This window comes from Ixodes scapularis, unplaced genomic scaffold (genome assembly GCF_016920785.2).
Source record: "Ixodes scapularis isolate PalLabHiFi unplaced genomic scaffold, ASM1692078v2 PGA_scaffold0__279_contigs__length_252992795, whole genome shotgun sequence".
NCBI lineage: Eukaryota > Metazoa > Arthropoda > Arachnida > Ixodida > Ixodidae > Ixodes > Ixodes scapularis.
This window is the reverse complement of record NW_024609835.1, coordinates 30,204,861-30,224,366: the sequence shown is the minus strand read 5'-3', so window position 1 is coordinate 30,224,366 and position 19,506 is coordinate 30,204,861. Positions and strand designations below refer to the sequence as shown.

The following is a 19,506-nucleotide window of genomic DNA, read 5'->3' as shown; positions in this document are numbered from 1 at the left end:
CCTCAAGAGCTGCGCTCCAATTCGGCGTTACTGGAAGTTGTAAAAGGCTTTCACTTTTTTTGTGCTTGAACAGTTTGCTAATTATTTTCAACAACATCTGGTGTTCTTATAGCATGAATAATTTTACCCGTTTAATTGCGCACTGTTCTTCAGTTAGGCGCTCATTGAAGCGGTTCAACAATGAAGTTCTTAGTACGTTTTTAATATTTAGATGCAAGTAGCTATTTCTCGGTAAACGGAGTTTTCTTCAACCTGTGGGTTACCTTGATGGAGCTCACAATAATAGGTTAATCTGAGAGTTTATGTAGACATCACGGGGCATTCTGCATAAGCGCGAAAGGAAATCCCGCGTGATACATACCGGTTTTGCTTGGTGCAGTGTTGTGGGTAGTTGTAGGCGAAACATTTCAGTTTTAGGACGTCGAAATAGATCACGCCGACTGCATTCGAAACGGAGCTGTTGACATTCCGCAAGCAGTTGTAGAGATTGCAGTCGTCCTTACAGTGTGTCCTGAAACGCGAGTGGGGCGTAAAGATTACTTTTGCACTTTTTAGTGAAATAGCTGCAAACTGCTTCGACTGAAACACTGGACCACCTCCCAGCGCATGCTAAAAATCAGCTTGAACGTATTGTTTGAACTGCAGTTTTGATGGATTGCAACGTCCATTGTGGAAACCTTGCTGGAAATTATGCAGCCTCCACAGGCGGTCACTCTAAAGGCCATAAACAAGTAGACATCTCGTCTCTTGATCTCAAAAGCAATGTAGAAGAATTTATATCAAATATTGAGGGCCTGTATAAAACTTTGATTTTATTTCAAAATAGCAGGAAATATTGTTTTTTTTAGGAATTTTTTTATATAGGTATCTTTTATTTCTTTTTTCAATTTTTGCGTGTAGAAATTTGGCATCCAACATCACATGCTTACATGGTATACGGCTTGGAGTTTGTAAGCCCATGTTTCGTCTGTAAAGCTCCAATGCTATCGGAAGAGTGATCGTGATCTCGGCAGCACATGTCCGCTTCCCTGTCCATTCCGAGGTCATCGTAATTCTTGGCTAAGGTACCGTCACCACACCACTTGGTCCCTAGAATCAACACGTGTCATCTCATGAACATGAAGTGAATGGTCGCCGTACGGCATGCCCCAAGCATTTTCGTAAGCTTCTTTATTTTTTTAAATAAAGGATGATGGCCAAAGTTGTCCACACGTTTCTTAGTTATCGGTATAGAAAGTGAGGAAGAGGAGAAGACAAGAGTGAGTGGGGAGCCTAGAAGTAAAATGTTAAGAAACATGCAACAATAGTAAGGAAATCTAAGCAACTAAGGGAGTGCATTGACGCCTTCCTATTACTGAGATGGCATGGCCATTACAGCATGCTACCAATCACCCTTTAGATTTCTTGAACTAAGCGAACTAACGAAAGTAATACAAACGATTGCTATTCAGAGTACATCGCGGAAAAGAGCAGCTGAGTGTTTATTAGACCTGCGAGGGACAGATTCTGTAAGCAAGAAATTTAATGGCATTTTTTCAAAATTTATTTAATCTGTTCGACTACAATCCCACTGCACAGTAAAAAAGACATTCATTACAATGTATCAAGAAAACTCTTGGAATGATGGGAACGAAAATACGTTTGGGCCTAAAGATAATGTCAGCCTTGCTGCCTGGAGAATGACTTTCTTCATGCTGGCATGATGCGGGGTATCACAGAACTTCATTCTTAAGTGTAAATGTGCTCCCGGCCTGTCGTTCGCCGAGTTCTCTTGGCACATCCCAGTGACTGGTGCTCCAAGTGGTGTGCCAGAAATTAGACGCACGAGCATGTTTTAAAGCTTAAACCAAAATGATCAGTCGTCTCAGTTTTCCTCTTAACCTGCGGGAAATTATACGCGAGCTTCCAGGGTTTCGTAAATGTGCACCACTCTCGTAAACTTCTACGAGCTGTGGGAGACACAAGTTCCCCTCGTCCCTATCTAGGCCTAACTCAGGCAGGCAACGGGTGCCGCGTGTCGGATCGCGCCGCCCGGATGCTAAAGGCGGCTGTATGCGCCTGTGGACGGCTCTCCCTTGCCCTTCTCGGGTGACCTGCCGCTGGCACCCCCATTGGGACCTTCATACTTGGACGCGTCCGCCCCTCCTGGGCGACGAACCTTCTTTCGACAACCCCCCCGGGAGCGTCCATCCCCGCAGGCTATATAAGCCGGCCGAAAACAACGGCCCGGGCTCTCGTCGGGAGGGGCCCTTGTTCCGTGGAGCTCTATTAGTTATTCTTCCCCTTTCCATAAATCTGGATATTGTGGAAGCGCGGAGTCTGACCGGTGATCCTGTCACTTTTGAGCATCCATTCTAAGATGATCCTGTCACTTTTGGAGGAAAAGCGTGTTGACATATCAAGCCAATAAACACGGCGTTCACGATCTCAGAGAGTTACTGTGTTTCTACGTGGCACCCCCAACAAAGAGAAAATCCGTAAAGTGTACTTCCTCGCGACGCACTTGTGACATCGATTGCTAGTCCTCATTTTATCAGCTTACCGAATGAGAAACACGATCGATATCGATGCGAAACTCTTAAGCAGTCTCAGTGGCAAAGAGTCCTTTAGCTTTTTTTTCCACTTAAAGAACATCGTCTTTATAATTGGTTAGGCTTATTGAGAAAATCTTAATGATACGCGCTCCAAGTGCATCGCGGGGCAGCATCGATGGAGGAGCTTTTGAGAGGGGTTACATTCAAGACACAACCGCAGTTATTATGATGACGGTACCGCTCGTTCTGCTTTTGACAATTTCTGTCGCGATTTAAGATGCATGCGCGTTACGGCACGGGAATTTATATTGGTTATTTTTAGGTGCATACCTGGATATATGACGAACCTTTGTAAAATGTGACCGACAATATTAAAAATTGACTTGGGAGCTTCTTCTGTGGCGTTTATTTCACGATTGTGGCACAAGTCCACAAACTGGTCCATTTCGTCCTCGGTCACGGTCGTGATAGCGTTGTCCGGAACCTCGTTTAACATGGTGTCGATTAATTCCCTAAAGAAGCGGACACGTAAAAGCATATTAGATCAAAGTATGCTGAGCACAAGCTTTTTTATTTTTGTTTATATCTGAAATTTTATTTAGCAAGTGTTCTACTATACATTGTTTTTTTTTTATTTGTGTCTTCGTGCAAGACTGAAAGTTCTGTGATTTCGCAAAGTGTATGTATGTTGAACTGAACTTTGTGCGCTGCAAAGAACTCCTTTTATCTGGGTGAAAAACTGCGCCAAGCGACAGTCATAATTCCTCCCACCATCTTCCATCCCCTTCTTTAACCCAGAATAATTAACCGTTTCAGGATGCCTTGGCAAAGCTCTCCTTTCTCTCAACCAGATTCTATCTCCTCCTTCTCGCTTAACATAATGTCGCTCGCGCAGGCGGCCAAGTAGTCAGCGTGCCCGTGGCCTTATGGCTATGTTGCCTCCCTCCCACACGAAACGCCGAGGTTCGATTCCTGGCCGCAGATACACTTTTTTTATCGTTTCTGTAATGCCACATCATGGTAAATTTAATAACCCTGTTGCTTACTCTAGATTAGAATGTTCTACGTGCCGAACCTTCTACGCCGATTGTTCTAGAAACCCACGCGTCTAGATAAAGTGCAAAAATACTCCAGAAGCCGGGCGAAGACATGATAAGTGTAATAACGAAAACGGCTTGACATAACAAAAATAACAATTTAATTAAACGTTTCGCCTCCCATGCGGGAGGCATCTTCAGTAGAGCACAGAGCGAGTGAGAGTCGCACACAAAAGTTCGGCTATTTAGGCATAAAGTTTGCGTACACCTCCGGCAGGGGGCCACGGTTCTTGTTTACCAGCGATGAATCACTTCCGCGTTTGTCCTTCTGGATAAACCAAGATTCCAGCAGCTTCCTCGGTCCCCACCTTTGATCCCTCGCCAAGGTCGATGCCTTGTCAAAGTCAAATTGATGTCCTGACGTCCATGTGTGGTCGACGAGTTCGGACTTGAAGCGGGTGGCGTTCGTGGAATTGGCGGCATCCCGTGCGTGTTCTTTTAGTCTTGTTTTTCTTTTTCGTCCCGTTTCTCCAATGTAGGAAGCGTCACATTCCTTGCACTGCACCTGGTAGATCACGCCCCTTTCTGCCTCTGGCGGGGTCGTTGTCCACTCGTACAACCCTCCTTGTTGATGACGTTATACTTCTTTTGCGTTTTTGTCTCAACCAGTGCAATTTTAGTTTTAATGGGGACATATATCATCAGGTCAGCGGATGCCCTATGGGGAGTCCAGTTTCAGTAACCGTCTCGAATCTCGTCATGGAATATGTTGAGGAAAAGGTAATGTCTGGCATTGATTCCCCCGTGAAGTTCTACCGTCGTTATGTCGATGACACGTTTGTAATAGTTAACAGAGAGAACGTAACCGATTTTCACCGCAATTTGAATAGTGTCCACCCCTCAATTCAGTTCACCTGCGAACATGAAACCGACAGTACCTTACCGTTTTTAGATGTACGTGTCCATAGAACTAGTGAACCTTTCTTTAAGATGGAGACATCCGTATATCGTAAACCATGTGACACACAAAACTTTCTTGACTACCACTCTCATCACCCTACTCAACACAAAAGCTCAGTTGTAAGATCGTTACTTCATCGTTCAGAAACAGTCCCATCTAACTCAACACTTAGCAATCAAGAACTTAGCCATGTGCGGGAGGCTTTGAAGAAACGTAACTACCCCGACCGATTTATCAATCGCGTTAAGAAACAAATGTCCCGTCGGCGCCCGGATCGAGCCGAACGAACACGTGACGTCGTGTGCATCCCGTACGTTAAGGGGATTTCGGAGGCATTGGGACGCGCCCTTAGGCCGTTAGGGGTACGAACTGTATACAAACCCTACAGAACAATTGCCAATGTTATCTCCAAGCCAAAAGACCCGACCCCGCCAGAGGCAGAAAGGGGCGTGATCTACCAGGTGCAGTGCAAGGAATGTGACGCTTCCTACATTGGAGAAACGGGACGAAAAAGAAAAACAAGACTAAAAGAACACGCACGGGATGCCGCCAATTCCACGAACGCCACCCGCTTCAAGTCCGAACTCGTCGACCACACATGGACGTCAGGACATCAATTTGACTTTGACAAGGCATCGACCTTGGCGAGGGATCAAAGGTGGGGACCGAGGAAGCTGCTGGAATCCTGGTTTATCCAGAAGGACAAACGCGGAAGTGATTCATCGCTGGTAAACAAGAACCGTGGCCCCCTGCCGGAGGTGTACGCAAACTTTATGCCTAAATAGCCGAACTTTTGTGTGCGACTCTCACTCGCTCTGTGCTCTACTGAAGATGCCTCCCGCATGGGAGGCGAAACGTTTAATTAAATTGTTATTTTTGTTATGTCAAGCCGTTTTCGTTATTACACTTATCATGTCTAGATAAAGAACACCGGAACACCGCGTGGCGAGCCGAAGTCAGTCTCGCTCCAGCTACTAACAGCTCGATCCTGCTGTCTTGCCGACATCAACGCCTGTGACTGTAACCTTCTTCTATTTTTTTTTTTGTTTGGGGGGGGGGGGGGAGCAAATGTTCGCCCAATTAAACGTTTAGTTTTTCTAGTGTTTTGCCGCCTCATCACTTGTCATTCCTGACATTTTGGTGGAGGTGCGGGTTACCGCACCTCCATGCCAGTGAAACGTACCCCTCAGAAGATAAGTCGGGGTCGATCTTTTTCAAGTCCCGGAAAACTGATCACCGCCGACGAGCCCAAAACCCGTGCCTGCCGCCGCACCCAAGGACAGACATCTGAGATTGGACTTTTACCGGAGAACTTTAAGACCAAGGCGACGACGATGTCCCATTCCTAGCAGAACCCCGCCGCTCCTTCGGTCATCTACCTGCCCTTCGCTCCTTGGACACCGGCATCCCTCCACTTCGAAAGCTACGAAGACATCGACGACTGGGTGCAAGGGTACGAACGAATGGCCCGCCGTAATGGGTGGACACCGGAGCAGTGTCTTTAAAATGTTTACTGCACCTTGGAAGTAACCGCACGGAACTGGTTCGAGAACCACGAAGCATCGATCACCTCCTGGGATCAACTGAAGGCTGAGATACGAAGGATATTCACACACCAACACCGAAGAGAACGCACGGAAGGCCTTCTTCAAGCGAGGGTTCAAGGCCCTAACGACAGCGTCGTCAGCTTTGTTGAAGATGTTCTTCGCCTCAGCAGTTCCGCGGATCCTGACGCGCCTAAATAAATAAAAAAAAAAAAAAGCTGACGGTGTAATGCGAGGGGTGAAGGAAACCATCTTCGGAGACCTTGTGCGGAACCCGCCAACGGCCATCGAGGGTTTTATCACAGAAGTCACGAACATCGAGCTTGCTCTTCTCGCCAGAGCCATCCACTAGCGTCAGTGCAGTTCCGCAGTCCTCTTGCAACCTTGCCCACGCCCTTCCGGGCATTCGTGAGCTTAATCGTGTCATCGTCCGGGAGGAGCTTAAGAAGCTTCTGCCGACTGCTGAGCGCCCGTCCTCATTCTCCATTGCCGAGGTTGTTGGAGACGAGGTACAGCAAGCGTTCTTGCCGGACGCCGCTGTCACCGTGGCCGCACCCGAAAAACTGACGCTGACCTACGCCGCAATGGATCGAATGTGCCGCCCGCTACTCAAGATTACCCGGTGGCGCCACGACTGAACTCACCAACGCAGGCGTACCCCCAACGCCACGGCGAACGACATCAGTACAACCGTCGAGACCAACAGGTGTCAAGGATAACCGACGTGTGAAGGAGTGCGGGTCAGCGACCCATCTGCTATCACTGCGGTGATGCCGGTCACATTTTCCGTCGATGCCCCTACCGACAACTGGAGATGCGTGGGCTCCGTCCGAACGACCTACGCCCGAAACACGGCGAACGCCCTCGCGACATCGAGGAGTACCTCCGACGCTAGCCCTCCTCAGCGCCGTCTCTCCGCAGTGAATCCCGCTCACCATCGTTACGACGTTCAGCGTCTGCAGCGCCCTGACCCCTTCGAGAGAGCCTGTCTCCCCTGCGTCGCCGGAAAAGCTAGGCGCCGCAACGCCTGAAGGAGGCGTTGACGAAGCCGACCGAAGCAAAGAGCCTCCAAGAACGCCGGAGCGCTCACATTCTCCCGACGCCACGCAACGTAACGACGCCCATTCAACGGTGCCCAACAACCTAAACGTTGTTACCGACGGCAATGACGCCTCGGCACTCGCGGACTCCGGAGCAAACTACTCAGTTTTGAGTGGTAGGCTCTCTCGCCACCTGAGAAAAGTGACAACGCCGTAAGATGGACCTCAAATATGAACCGCCGGAGGGAACCTCATTTCACCAGTCGGGAAATGCACTGCTCACGTCGAGACCCACGTGTCCGGTAAAATTCGTTGTTTACAAGACTGTGCCAAAGACGTCATACTCACATCGACTTTCTGTGTGAATACGGCACCGTCATCGACCTTGGAGAGAACAGATTGTGACGCCAAGGTTCGGTACGATCACAATGAACCATTTTCGGAAATCGCAGGCTCAGGGGGTTTCAGTATGAAAATGTGCGAACCCGCTTTTATGCAAGCACAAAGACTCCGTCGGCCAATGAAGCTATATAGTGCTGGCTTTATTGAGCTGCAGTGACATAGAATGGGCTTCCGCAACGCTCCTTGTGTGCCTATTGTGGCTTAAGGTTTGATATATAGTTCGTTCAAAAGTGTTTCCTTCATATCCTTCCACGTGCGCGCATTGTTTCGTCATCAAAAAACCTCAATACCGTTTTTCCTCCTGGTGGTGTCATCCATAAACTAGTGGATTCTAAAATATTGCTAATCTGGAACTCCTTAAAGGGAAGCTGAAGCGGTTTTAAATATGAGAAAAAACACCTGAACCTAGTTAACGAGACCTCACCCATCACGAATATCGTATTCGTTTGGTCATTTTCTGCGCGGATTAACCGGAAAAGCGCCTTCAAAGGAGCGCCGAAGCCACGCCTCTCCGAAGCAGAGGGAAAGGGGAGAGAGGAGGGAGCCCGACAGCCGGCGTCACAAAAGGACCGGCTAAGGGACCCCGCCGCGGATGGCCGCGCTTTCCTCGTAGCTGCTAGTGTCTTTTCGAGCCGTCGTCGTTCTGCCGCTGCATAGCGCTTGCTTTTATCCCTTGAGTGGTCATGCTATTGACTCAATCGCCCGACGTGTTGATTGTTTTCTTGTTTGTTCACGGGTTTGCGGAATTCTCGTGGCACCGAACCAAGTGACTCGTGCTGTGTTGCACGATGCCGTACTCCTGTGTAGCCGCCAACTTTCACGAACAGCGCTCGTCGCAAATGTTCTTCCCGCTTACTGTATTTTCCACTTCGTCACCGAGATTTTAAAGGGGTGGGTGGGTTTGAGCAAGTACACCGTTTTTTGTTCAAAATGTGTTTCGGACGCCGCATATGAAAACTATGTACGTGTGGGTTTGGGTCTGAAGAAGGCTCGCCTGAATCCGACGCTCTGCCGACCATCTTTGAAAGTACAAAGGCGATTCAGCGCATTAAAAGTAACAAGCCAAGAGGAAACGTAACCGGCTAGGTATTGTAGGTCGACTGTTCTAGAAAAAAACTATTACGTTATTAGAATTGTGCAGTGTGCTAGAAAAGCCGCGATCATTTAGCCGAATAGCGGGTTTCTATTCGCTCTCTTGTGTTAACCGCCTTATATTAGTGTTTAGTGTTGGTTTCTTATAATGTTGAAGTGACCATATTTTCCAGACCGACTTAGGTCCGGGAAATCTGGGAAACAAAAGACAACAATCATGGGTAGCCCAAGATTATTTTCTTTTGCTTTTAATCTACTCGGCTACCCAGTCACTTGGGAGAGGAGAGCTTGCTCTAATAAGTAGTCATGCAATTCATAATGCGACTTTCACGGTGCAACTTGTTTTAGCATAAACTTTTTTTTTTTTTTTACAGTTGCTGACTTTATTTGAGGTCACATAATTTTTAAACGTAAACCTAAATTGTGTTAAATTTTCCTTCCAAAGGTTCATATTCTCTTCAGGAGAGCCTTGTGGAGATACAAAGCATGTTACCTTCTGTTCTGAATTGAGTTCTTTTTTTACAAGTTACGCAGTGTTTTCCGTATAAAGTTTGTGTAATGCCACAATTCTTTGTGCAGTAGAAATGCGATCGGACGATGATAATGCCTGGTGGCGGTGTGATGCAGTCAACAAATCTTGGTAAAAGTATGCGAATGTAGAGGCCAAGGAAGCTTTAACGAATTCGACATAAAATTAAGGGGTGCGGGCACACATCTCCGCTTTAGTTTGCGGCAAACAAACTAAATGCAACAGAGGGTACTGCTATGACAAGGATGGACCTTTTGCGCAGTTATACGCATAGTGCCCAAGGACATGGCGTTGGCAGAACGGCGACCCAATCTTATCACCCGTCTCATCTCAGGGGAAGCTCTCCCGTCGCCCGAAGCCGATTGTACTATCCCTTCAAACCACTTCTGCCTTGATGAACAATGCAGTCTGCACGCTCACGCGTCCAGCAGCTGGCAAGCACGAAGGCCGATGTGTGCAGAATTCCTGTCCTCTGACGACCGTTTTGGGAAGGGTCACCCTAATCCGGCTTGAGGCGTCCCGTCAATAGCACTCCGTTTATTGTCAACGTTTTAGGTTACAATACGTAGCGGTCAGTACGTTCCTGAAGGTACAAAGCCGGCCATGTCGCTCGCGTCCGCGCAAGCGGTTCCTAGTCTCTGTGTTTATTACTGCGGGGGGTTATTTTCCTACTTCGCCAAAGGCAGAAACGCGTACTATGTCACGTCGAGGGTCGTCTGGACACATTCCTCTTTCGGATCCACCGAAAGATTTCGAAAAATCAGAAGCCGAACCCGATTTACAAGAGCAGAAGACCCGGCGCCCGGCTACTTCCGCAAGCGACGGAGCAAACGAGAATCGAGATGGTCCTTTTATGACGTAGTGGCGCGTCACGCGTGGCTAGCCAATGGCGTGCCGCTGCGCCGATCGCTTCTGATTTCTTCGCTTTTTTTCGCGTTTAGGGATTATTTTGAGTCAAATGGTTGTGATATTTGGACTCAGCAGGCACAAACGCGTCAGAATCAGCCATTAACTCATTTTTTTCGAAAAGCTCTTCAGCTTCCCTTTAAACTCGTCAGTTCGTGAAGTATCTTCAACTGGTCAGCGCGTGAATAATGGTTTGAGCTGACGCACGGGGCGGGGGGGGGGGGGGGGGAACAGAGAGTGTCCACTTTGTGGGCACTCCCTGTTTCCTGTGTTTCCCTCTTGCCCTTCTAATATTTTCTTCTTCACAGATTGAAGGTACAGGTGCTTCTTCTAGTTTTTGACTGCGGGGACAAGGTACCCGCTCTTGGTTGTTAATCAGCGACCGAGGCTGATGTTTACGAGTACATTTTTCTCCTCAGCGTGCACCTGTGTCCTTCACTTGCATACTCATCTACAAGTCTGGCTGACTGACCAGAGTCTACTTTTGCTGTTATGGATGTGGAACACGGAATACATATAAAGACCCCCGAATCGTGGCGGGCATATAGTCATGGGTGAAGTGACGAGACGGCTTCGGTGAAGAAACTAAAGGTTTAATAAAGGCTAACTTGTGCCAAAACAGAAAGTTAAGAAAACAGGTGTCGTAAGCGAGCGACGATGTCGGCGAAGAGGCAGAATCCGGCGCTAGCGTAAGACTGACTGCGCTTTGCCACGTGCGCAGCACCTTTTGTACACGTGTGAGCTTGTAGAACAATCGGCGTAGAAGGTTCGGCGCGTAGGACATTCTAATTTTGAATCAGCCCCAACACGGTTCTCGAATTTACCAGAACATCACAATACTGTGTCAACAAAAAATGAAAGCCGCTTACAACTCCCTGTAACTCCGAATTAGAGCGCAGCTCTTGAGGAGGAGGAGGGAAGGGGACTGGGGGGTGGTTAAACTAACCAGGGGGGGGTCACGTGACCTTGGGGGTCACGTGACCCCCAATGTCGATGATGTCATCACTGACGTCACTGATGACGTCATCAGTGACGATGACGATGCGGGTACCGATGACGTCATTAGTGACGTCACTGAAGACTTCACCAGTGATGATGACGATGACGATGCGAATGTCGGTGACGTCATCAGTGACGTCGCTGATGACGTCATCAGTGATGATGACGATGACGATGCGGCTGCCGGTGACGACATCAGTGACGTCACTGATGACGTCATCAGTGATGATGACGATGACAATGCGGATGTCGGTAACGTCATCAGTGATGATGGCGATGCGGATGCCGGTGACGTCATCAGTGATGATGACGATGACGATGTGGATGCCGGTGACGTCATCAGTGATGACGATGACGATGTGGATGCCGGTGACGTCATCCGTGAGGATGACGATGACGATGTGGATGCCGGTGACGTCATCCGTGATGATGACGATGACGATGTGGATGCCGGCGACGTCATCAGTGATGATGACGATGACGATGCGGATGCCGGTGACGTCATCAGTGATGATGACGATGACGATGTGGATGCCGGTGACGTCATCAGTGATGATGACGATGACGATGTGGATTCCGGTGACGTCATCAGTGATGATGACGATGACGATGCGGATGCCGGTGACGTCATCAGTGATGATGACGATGACGATGTGGATGCCGGTGACGTCATCAGTGATGATGACGATGACGATGTGGATGCCGGTGACGTCATCAGTGATGATGACGATGACGATGTGGATGCCGGTGACGTCATCAGTGACGATGACGTCATCGGGGGGTCACGCGACATCGGCGGGGGTCACGTGACCTCGAGGAGGTGGTCACGTGACCTCGAGGAGGGGGTCACGTGACCTCAGTGGAGTCACGTGACTTCGGGGGGTCACGTGACCCCCCCACGAGGTCATGTGACCCCGGTGGGGGGCTCGCGCGGTGCATTATGGGACATTTCCCATGATGCACCGCGCGGTTACGCCGACGGCGACGCCGCTGAAGCCGGAAACGGGCCCCTAAGAGCTGCGCTCTAAAATGTGTAGCCGCGGCCAGGCATCGAACCTCGGCTTTTTGCGTGGAAGGCAAGCGCGATAACCGTTAATCCACGACCGCGCTGCCTCCGTGGACAGCTGCGCGCGCGGCGATATCATGACCTAATTGCGGAATGCGTCATGAGCCGAGCCTGCCGTCGAACCAAAGCGCGGCAAGTGAAATGTCTAAAATTCATGAGACCCGCTTGTTCCTAATATATTTAGGCACTCATTATGTTGCATATTCCGAATTATTTCGGAGTAAACTTCAATTGCAGCAACTAATGCGCTTCTTGAAGGCAATGAAGATCACAGCAAAGTGTGATTTTGAGAGAAGTCGTCAGAATTAGAGCAGCCCTTTCTGACTTTTTATTCCCATATTAGCAGCTTGCAAAACTTGCCAAGTATCCTCGAATGTAATTAGATTAGCGTTTTAAAGTATTTGGAATCTACTCAAGATAGTACGTGCACTAAAAGTATCTTGAATACTACTTGAAATACATTTTCAAAGTGTATTTATTATGGGTTTTTTAATACTTTTGTTGAGTATTTGGCAGATCACTGCTTGAAATTGAGTTTTACAAGGAACTACAGATTTCTGCGAAACGCAAGCAATGGCACAGAATTTCAGAAATATTTGGAATAGCAAAGCTGTAAATATATTGGGTATTCAGACTAAACCCGCGAAAAACGAGATGTATTAAAGGGGTTATGAAACGATTTCGGGTTGAAGTGTTCATGCCGTTACAAAGGCGTACTGGCACAGCGAACCGCCGTTGACACAGAATATTTTTTTTTGTGGCGGTTGAATTGGGAGTGTAAAACAAAACTACTTATTTCAGTCTTGCTTTCGCAAAGCTTGATGACGTAATTATGGGATCGAAACTACCCGCCTGACGACGTTCGAACGCGGCTCATGGATTGGACATGAGTACTGCGTGAGCACTCGACTTTGGCTCGTAACAAAATACGCCTAGGCGTATTTTGTTACGCCTGCGTTTTGCAGGCGTAACAAAATACTCTGCCTACTCTGCCTGCTTTTTGGTTGTTGCAAACATTGGAATCGCTCAGATTACCAAATAATAATAATAAAAAAAAAACACATCACTGAGGCAAGGCGGCTATGCTGCACAGTTTGTTGCGATGTGCACACCCAGAAAGAAATTGGAGCAGCTGTTTCTCTCCATTGCCACATCAGCTGGTTTGGTGTCTAAATAAGGAAGAGGAAATAACGACTGGATATGTTGTCGCCATCTTTGTATCGAATAAGCAAATTAATTCGCCACACTCTGTACAGTCGCGAGACTAAAAAGAAACAAATGTGGCCAATTTCGTTTCTTTTTGTGTGTGTGTGTGTGTGGGGGGGGGGGGGGGGGCGTGGCGGGTGGCAACGTTGCACACAACTGTAGCCTGAAATGGGACGACATAAATGCCGAAGCTCCTTCTTAAATCGGCGGCTTCACGTAAAAATTTCAAATATTCATCAAATACGTGCTTCATTGGTGAATTCGACCATATGAAATTTCGAATTAGAGCTCCCCCAGGACTCCCAACCGTAAGCAGATTTCCCAGAGTAACGTAATATTCCTATCTATGTGGTATGTGGTACATGGCATATCTTGCTAGTTTGAAAGAAATTTGCGGCACCGTATGTATCTGGAATTTTATGGGTCAAGTATGATTTCACTACGAGATAACATCGACTTTTAGCGGCTTTGACTACATTTTGGCCATCTCCTCCAGACGTTTGGAGGTTTGTTGTGCGACCAGGTGGAAACACTGAGGAGCACTCAACAATGTTTTTCGGTAAAATCAATTTTCATTCATTTCTATCACCCCCGTGAAAGCTATGGAGGAAGGAATCAGTCAAGTGGAAGTGTCGGAGAGTGCCGCTATGCCGTCTCGAAAATGAAAGATTAAGTGGAAGACAAAATACTCGATAAAAGGTTAAAAAGTGCCAACAAACAGAAAACGAAGAATACACGCACGACAAGACAGGCGCTTCTAATCTAATCGTCATTTCAAAGTGCCACTCCCGAACCATTTCTTTTTGCCTGAAGAATAAGCTTGTGCCAAGAGAAGCCTTTTCGGAGTCATGAAACCGTCCTGGGAGCACACTGGATGTCTGCACGAGATCCTGAAATCACAATACTGGAGACAGAAAAGACTGCATTTGGTGTGGGTCCGTTTCATCGTGCAGGGAGGACAGGACGATTACCATGCCAAGCGCCATTTTGAAGATTACAAAGATTGGCTTTGCAAACAACGGAAGTCATCTAGCAACAGACGCGAATACGGCTTCCGCCAACAAATAGTAGTAACGGTTTTCATCAGTTCCATTTTGTTTAAAGGAAGAGAACGCCGCCTCGAAATGTTACACGGTGTAAAACGGACCTGCTCAGTGAACGATCGGTTATGATTATAATGCAATTAAATTCAAAGGTGCAAGCGAGCTGGACAAGAATGATGAAGCATAACCCCTGGAGAAGGGAAATCGGTGAAGGTTTGTGTTTTCTCTGACGGGTTTCTTCTGTGGTCGCGGAACGCGAATGCTGCAGTACCTCTTGGCCTATAGTACGATGATGACTGTACCATATAAGTAGCTTTTTTGATACTTTAATTTGTTCTGAAGGTGCCACGTTCTATTTGGAAAGGCGAACCCAAATAAAGTTGTTAACATCGCGATGGGTACCCAGCCAGTTGGAAACATATAAGGCAAATTGGTCATACACTATGTTTGCGTTGTGAGAAGCGAAAAGCAAATCCAAATAAACAGACTTTGTGGTGCTCGATCACCCGATGACTTCTCAGTTAATTGTGGATAGTCAGTATCTGCACCATCTGAGTCTTTTCGGCTTAGTGAGACTGTACTATCATGTAGCACATAACGCTGAGACTGGGCCCTAACTTTCTGATGAGTGAGGGCCATGCGTTTTATCATTATTTCTGCTGACACTCTTGCTAGCACAACAATTCTAATGAGAAATGGCTGTGTTAGCAGGATTCACCCAAACGTTGGGGAGGCGTAGGCGAAATGATTATGGCCACCAACGGCGCGTAGCCGCAAAACTTACTTGCTTCCGAAGGCATTGCAGTTAAGAACTTTACCACTAGAATCTTGAGATATTTCAACCAGTCTATGGCCTCCGTCTTGAACGTCTGTTATAATACGGTGACTGACACCTGGCACAGACCTGCATTCATAAAACATTCAAAATGACATGTTGAGGAAATCCTTCTGTTTGACGCGTTGTGCTTCTCCGTGAAAATTTGAAGTTGTGTTATTTTATTTCGATCATATCATTCACTTTTAATAAAAAGAAAGGTAATTAGACAGACCGAAAAATTACTTACTAAAACTTGGTGACAAAGTGCAGAAATTACTTAACGTTTTTTTTTCTTAAATAGAAATGAGAATCAATTTATTGAGTAATCTTCAATCCGCCTGACGTTTTGGTCTGATTAATTTAAGCGTTAAATAGAACATCCTAAATACAATGTAGTGAGAACAAAGTAACGTTGATTTGCTGGGTGCCTAATTCAAAGTTCGGACGTTACTCGTTGCCTTCCTTGAATCAAGTCAAATCAAATCAAATTCATTAGACAGGAATAAAAAAGTGTACTATTTTTACGACAACGTACGTTCTGGCAAACTCCTCAATGAAGTTGAAGCTTCGTGCTTTTCGTATGAGCTTCTGTTCCAATCCATGGGCTTCATGGTTTAGAAGATTCATCATATTCGTGTTCATGATCAGCGTAACCCAGAGGTACAAATATTTAGAAAACATTGTCCCTAAAAAGGTGTAGACTATTTCTGAAAATGCACACCATCAGAAATGTAAATGTGCAGGCAACATTGCAGTTACTAGAATGTACTGGCTTACTAGGAACTCAGGTTTCAACTAATTTCTGGAAAAATTAAAAACAAAACACACAAGGAAACACACACAAACGATTTGTTTTGTTCGTTCTTTATTCCACTCTCTAGGGTTGAAGCAAAGAAATCATTCAAAAGATTTTTTTTTATTTTATTGCTGCCAGTAATGTCGTCGAGACCTATTATTTTTATTCAAAGGACTTAATTTTACGGCCACTAAGAAGAGGTAGTATGACATTGTATAATTAGAAAGTTAACTGGCTTAAATACCATCACAACTGAAGCGTTCCTGCTTAAGGGTTAACATTGCATATTTAAAAGTAAACTGAGTTTCTGGTGAAACGGCACACATCCGGAGGGGCATTGCGGCTTACGCGTGGCAGTTATTGCAATTTTCCTGTTATCAAAAGACACATGTGGCAGCCTCAGGGTGGCTGCAACAACAGCAGAAGTGCGCGGTTTCGGGCAGCACACACTAGGATCATGAACTCCCACGGTAGACGGTATTGCATTTCCTCTCCTCAAACAGACCAATCTGTGCTCCTACCTCTAGAATTACAAAGCCCAAATAAAATGTTGGCTAATATATGTATACACTGCGGTGGGACCCTCCGTGTAAGCAAGATTAGTTTCCCATTGGAAGAAATAGTGCACACTTATAGTTCTACTATATCGCCATGCATGCAACTATGGGTCGCGACAAAATCAACGGGTGGTCGCGAGAAGGCTTGGAAACTTAAAAATGTGAAAACTCGTTTTTTTTTTTTGCGGTAGAATTGTTGAAATGTGGCGGTGCAGCATCGAGCAGGAACATAAAGGGTCGGTGCCCAAACTCCGCCATATTTTCGCGAAACTGCGCTCTAACAAAAAAGCCCACTCTAGAACAGTTATTCCCGGTGGCATTTGTTTTTTTTGTTTTGATAATTTCGTGCTCAGCAGAAGGATAACTGTGAAATAAGATATTAGGGCAAATTTTGTGCATTACGGGGAATAAACTGAAATTGAATGCAAAACTTTGCGGCACAGGGAAATCTGGGGGGGGGGGGGGGGGGTAAAATATCGCTCCAGAATACTTTAACATTTTAGGGATGGCAGGATAGCAGAGTTTTACCAGAATCGGCTTCCAAAACAGCTGAAAAAAAACGATTTGGTATGAATGAACCTTTGACGATCATGCTGTCTTGATCTCAAAATGGGGTATGCGTTTTTGTCACCAAAACTGCGGGACCGTTGGGGCGCAATGGCCATGAAGTTTGAGGTTTTTTCTTTTTGTTGTCTGAGCCTGAGAAAAAGCACACCACTGATTGCTATTAACGGTGAATAGGGCAGCAGTACAAATTCAATAACTTTGAGAAGTTTTCTGCAGGAAAGCGGCTTCCCCGGGGGCATTTGTGTTAAAAGGCGCCATTGTACATTACCGTTATTTTTCACATTGGGAGAAGTGCACGAGTGCTCTTGTTAAAGCAGGCGGAACTACGTTGAATTACAAAGAAATTAGAGATTTAGGTACATTTGGTAGTCTTGTGCGTTAATGTTAAACGAGAATGAGCAGCTGATGGGTGGCAAGTTCACTAATCTTTGGCTTTTGCCGGTTTTGAAAGCGATAAATTTCAAGAGTGGCAGTCATCGGGATATCTAGGAAATAATTTTTTTTTTCTTGTATATTTTTGTTATATCTCGATTGTTTTCAAACAGACGCTCTGGTTATAAATTCAAAGGCGTAAGGCAGGAACGTAGCAATTTAAACCAGGCTAAGGTACTACAACCATTGTAATTGAAAAAGAACTTTTAAACCGCTCTTGCTAGCAAAAAAAAAAAAAAAAAAAAAACTTGTCTTAAAGAGGTAAGTTTTTAAGCAAGTCCCCTTTCAATCTCAAAAGTCAGTTCTTTTCTTTCTATTACCTTACCTTTCTATAGATCGTGATAATTTGTCCTTGTCTGGAAAAAAAGAGGAAGCAGAATATTTATATTGCGCAGCGTGCACCCAAATGTACATACGAACAGTTGAAATTTTCATATAAAGTGCACCAATATTAGGTAGTTTTATTATGTTCGTGTGGCCTTTCGCATGTGAGACATTCGATGTAGCCTGTCCTTTTCTGCGTAATTCGTCTTCTGTGGCGCCGGCATTTAGCGTGGACTTGCTAATCACTGCGGATATAAGGGCCACCAGAGTCCTTATATCCGCCCTAAAGAATACCTGTCACCATCAAATCGAGCGAAGTTTTAAAACTCAGGTTTTGAGACTACAGGAAGCTGGGTATCCAAAATCGCTTCTGGTAGCGATTTGCGAGCAGGCGTGCAGGACCATCAATCGCGGATTAGGTTGCACGAATAAAAGCACAAAGGAAAGGAAAAAGACTGGACATGCGGTGGTGGTAGCACCCTATGTTCACGGAATGACCCACAGGTTGAAAAAGGTTGCTGGACGGCAAGGCGTTCAGGTGGTGTGTTCGGCTCCAAACAACGCCCATTCTATGGGCCGCAGAATTAACCAGGAGGAAGTAACAACGAGAGGAAGTGTGGCACAGTTCGCAAGTCTCCATACGCCCTGTGTGAAAAGGAGCTAGTGTACTACATTCCGCTGGCATGCGGCCGAAGTTACATCGGACAAACCGACCGATGCATTAACGATCGGACGAGGGAGCACGCTGCATCAGTGACAACTCTGTCAGCAGGAGGACACTTGCCAATCCATTGTCGTGCGTGTCAATGTTCGGCACTGTTCTACGACGTAAACATCGTGGCAAGGAACAAGACAAAACTGGGGCGTGAAATCCTAGAGGCACTTGCCATTGAGGAAAGAGGCGACGACTGCATTAGTGCACCTTCTCTCGTGCTGCACGAGAAAGAAAAAAGATTTCTTCGGGGGTAAACATTTTAAGGGGAATTTCAAGGAGAAAAAAATTCAATGTGAATTTGAAAGCAAAGAAGAGGAAAAGAGAATTGTTCCCTCAAGTGTGGCTCGTAGTAAAGAGGAGAAAAAGAAAATCAGTTGCTACTCCAGCGGTGTGAATGGTCTTTTCTTTATGTGTATGTTTTTTTCTAGTTCAGCTGGCCTTAAGTGAAAAGTATGCCTTAGTTATAAAATCTGTTGTCTGCCCTTGAACACTATCGGGTTTCAAAATGACGAGCTTATTTATTTGGACGACGGTGAACTCAGCTAAAAGAGTCACGCCAACAGTAAATTTGCTTGTACCTAATAACGTGCTTTACTGAAAGGGAATAAAAAATGAAGGACGTTTACAATTTTCTGTAATGCCAAATTTGAGTGCAGCTCTTGGGGAGGAGAAGGGGAGGGTACAGAAGGGAGGGTATGCCACTCCTCCCTCTCTGTACCTTGCCTTCCTCCTCTCCTGCTTCCCTCCCATTTAGCGGGAAACGTTCGCTTAATTTTCCGCTAAATATAGTGCAAACTTTCCCCGCTATATTTAGCGGGGAAGCCTTTCCACTAAATTTAGCGGGATGTTTCCCTAAATGACGTCAAAAGTGACGCCACGTGCGACGTCACGAGGGTAAGCTTTCCCGCTAAATTTTGCGAAAAATTTCACCGCTAACCT

The 19,506-nt window shown here is 46.3% G+C and overlaps 1 protein-coding gene across 1 annotated transcript; it reads right to left on the bottom strand.

Annotated features, from left to right (window-relative positions):
* Window positions 1–221: 221 nt before the first annotated feature.
* On the bottom strand, window positions 222–15,857 carry LOC8035537 (phospholipase A2 imperatoxin-1). The gene is made up of 6 exons (XM_042291630.1): window positions 15,712–15,857; window positions 15,144–15,263; window positions 2,865–3,046; window positions 930–1,089; window positions 362–511; window positions 222–252 (listed from the first exon to the last, which is right to left on the bottom strand). The coding sequence occupies exons 1-6, from the start codon at window positions 15,855–15,857 to the stop codon at window positions 222–224; spliced, it is 789 nt and encodes a 262-aa protein (XP_042147564.1).
* Window positions 15,858–19,506: the final 3,649 nt, after the last annotated feature.

Bases quoted from the DNA above. Each gene is read 5' to 3' on its own strand.
- LOC8035537 (XM_042291630.1), bottom strand. From the start codon at position 15,857: ATGTTTTCTAAATATTTGTACCTCTGGGTTACGCTGATCATGAACACG. The intron at 1,090-2,864 runs GTATGCACCTAA...TGTTGATTCTAG, and splicing joins AAGGTTCGTCATATATCCAG to GGACCAAGTGGTGTGGTGAC. The intron at 512-929 runs GTAAGCATGTGA...CTCGCGTTTCAG, and splicing joins AACTCCAAGCCGTATACCAT to GACACACTGTAAGGACGACT.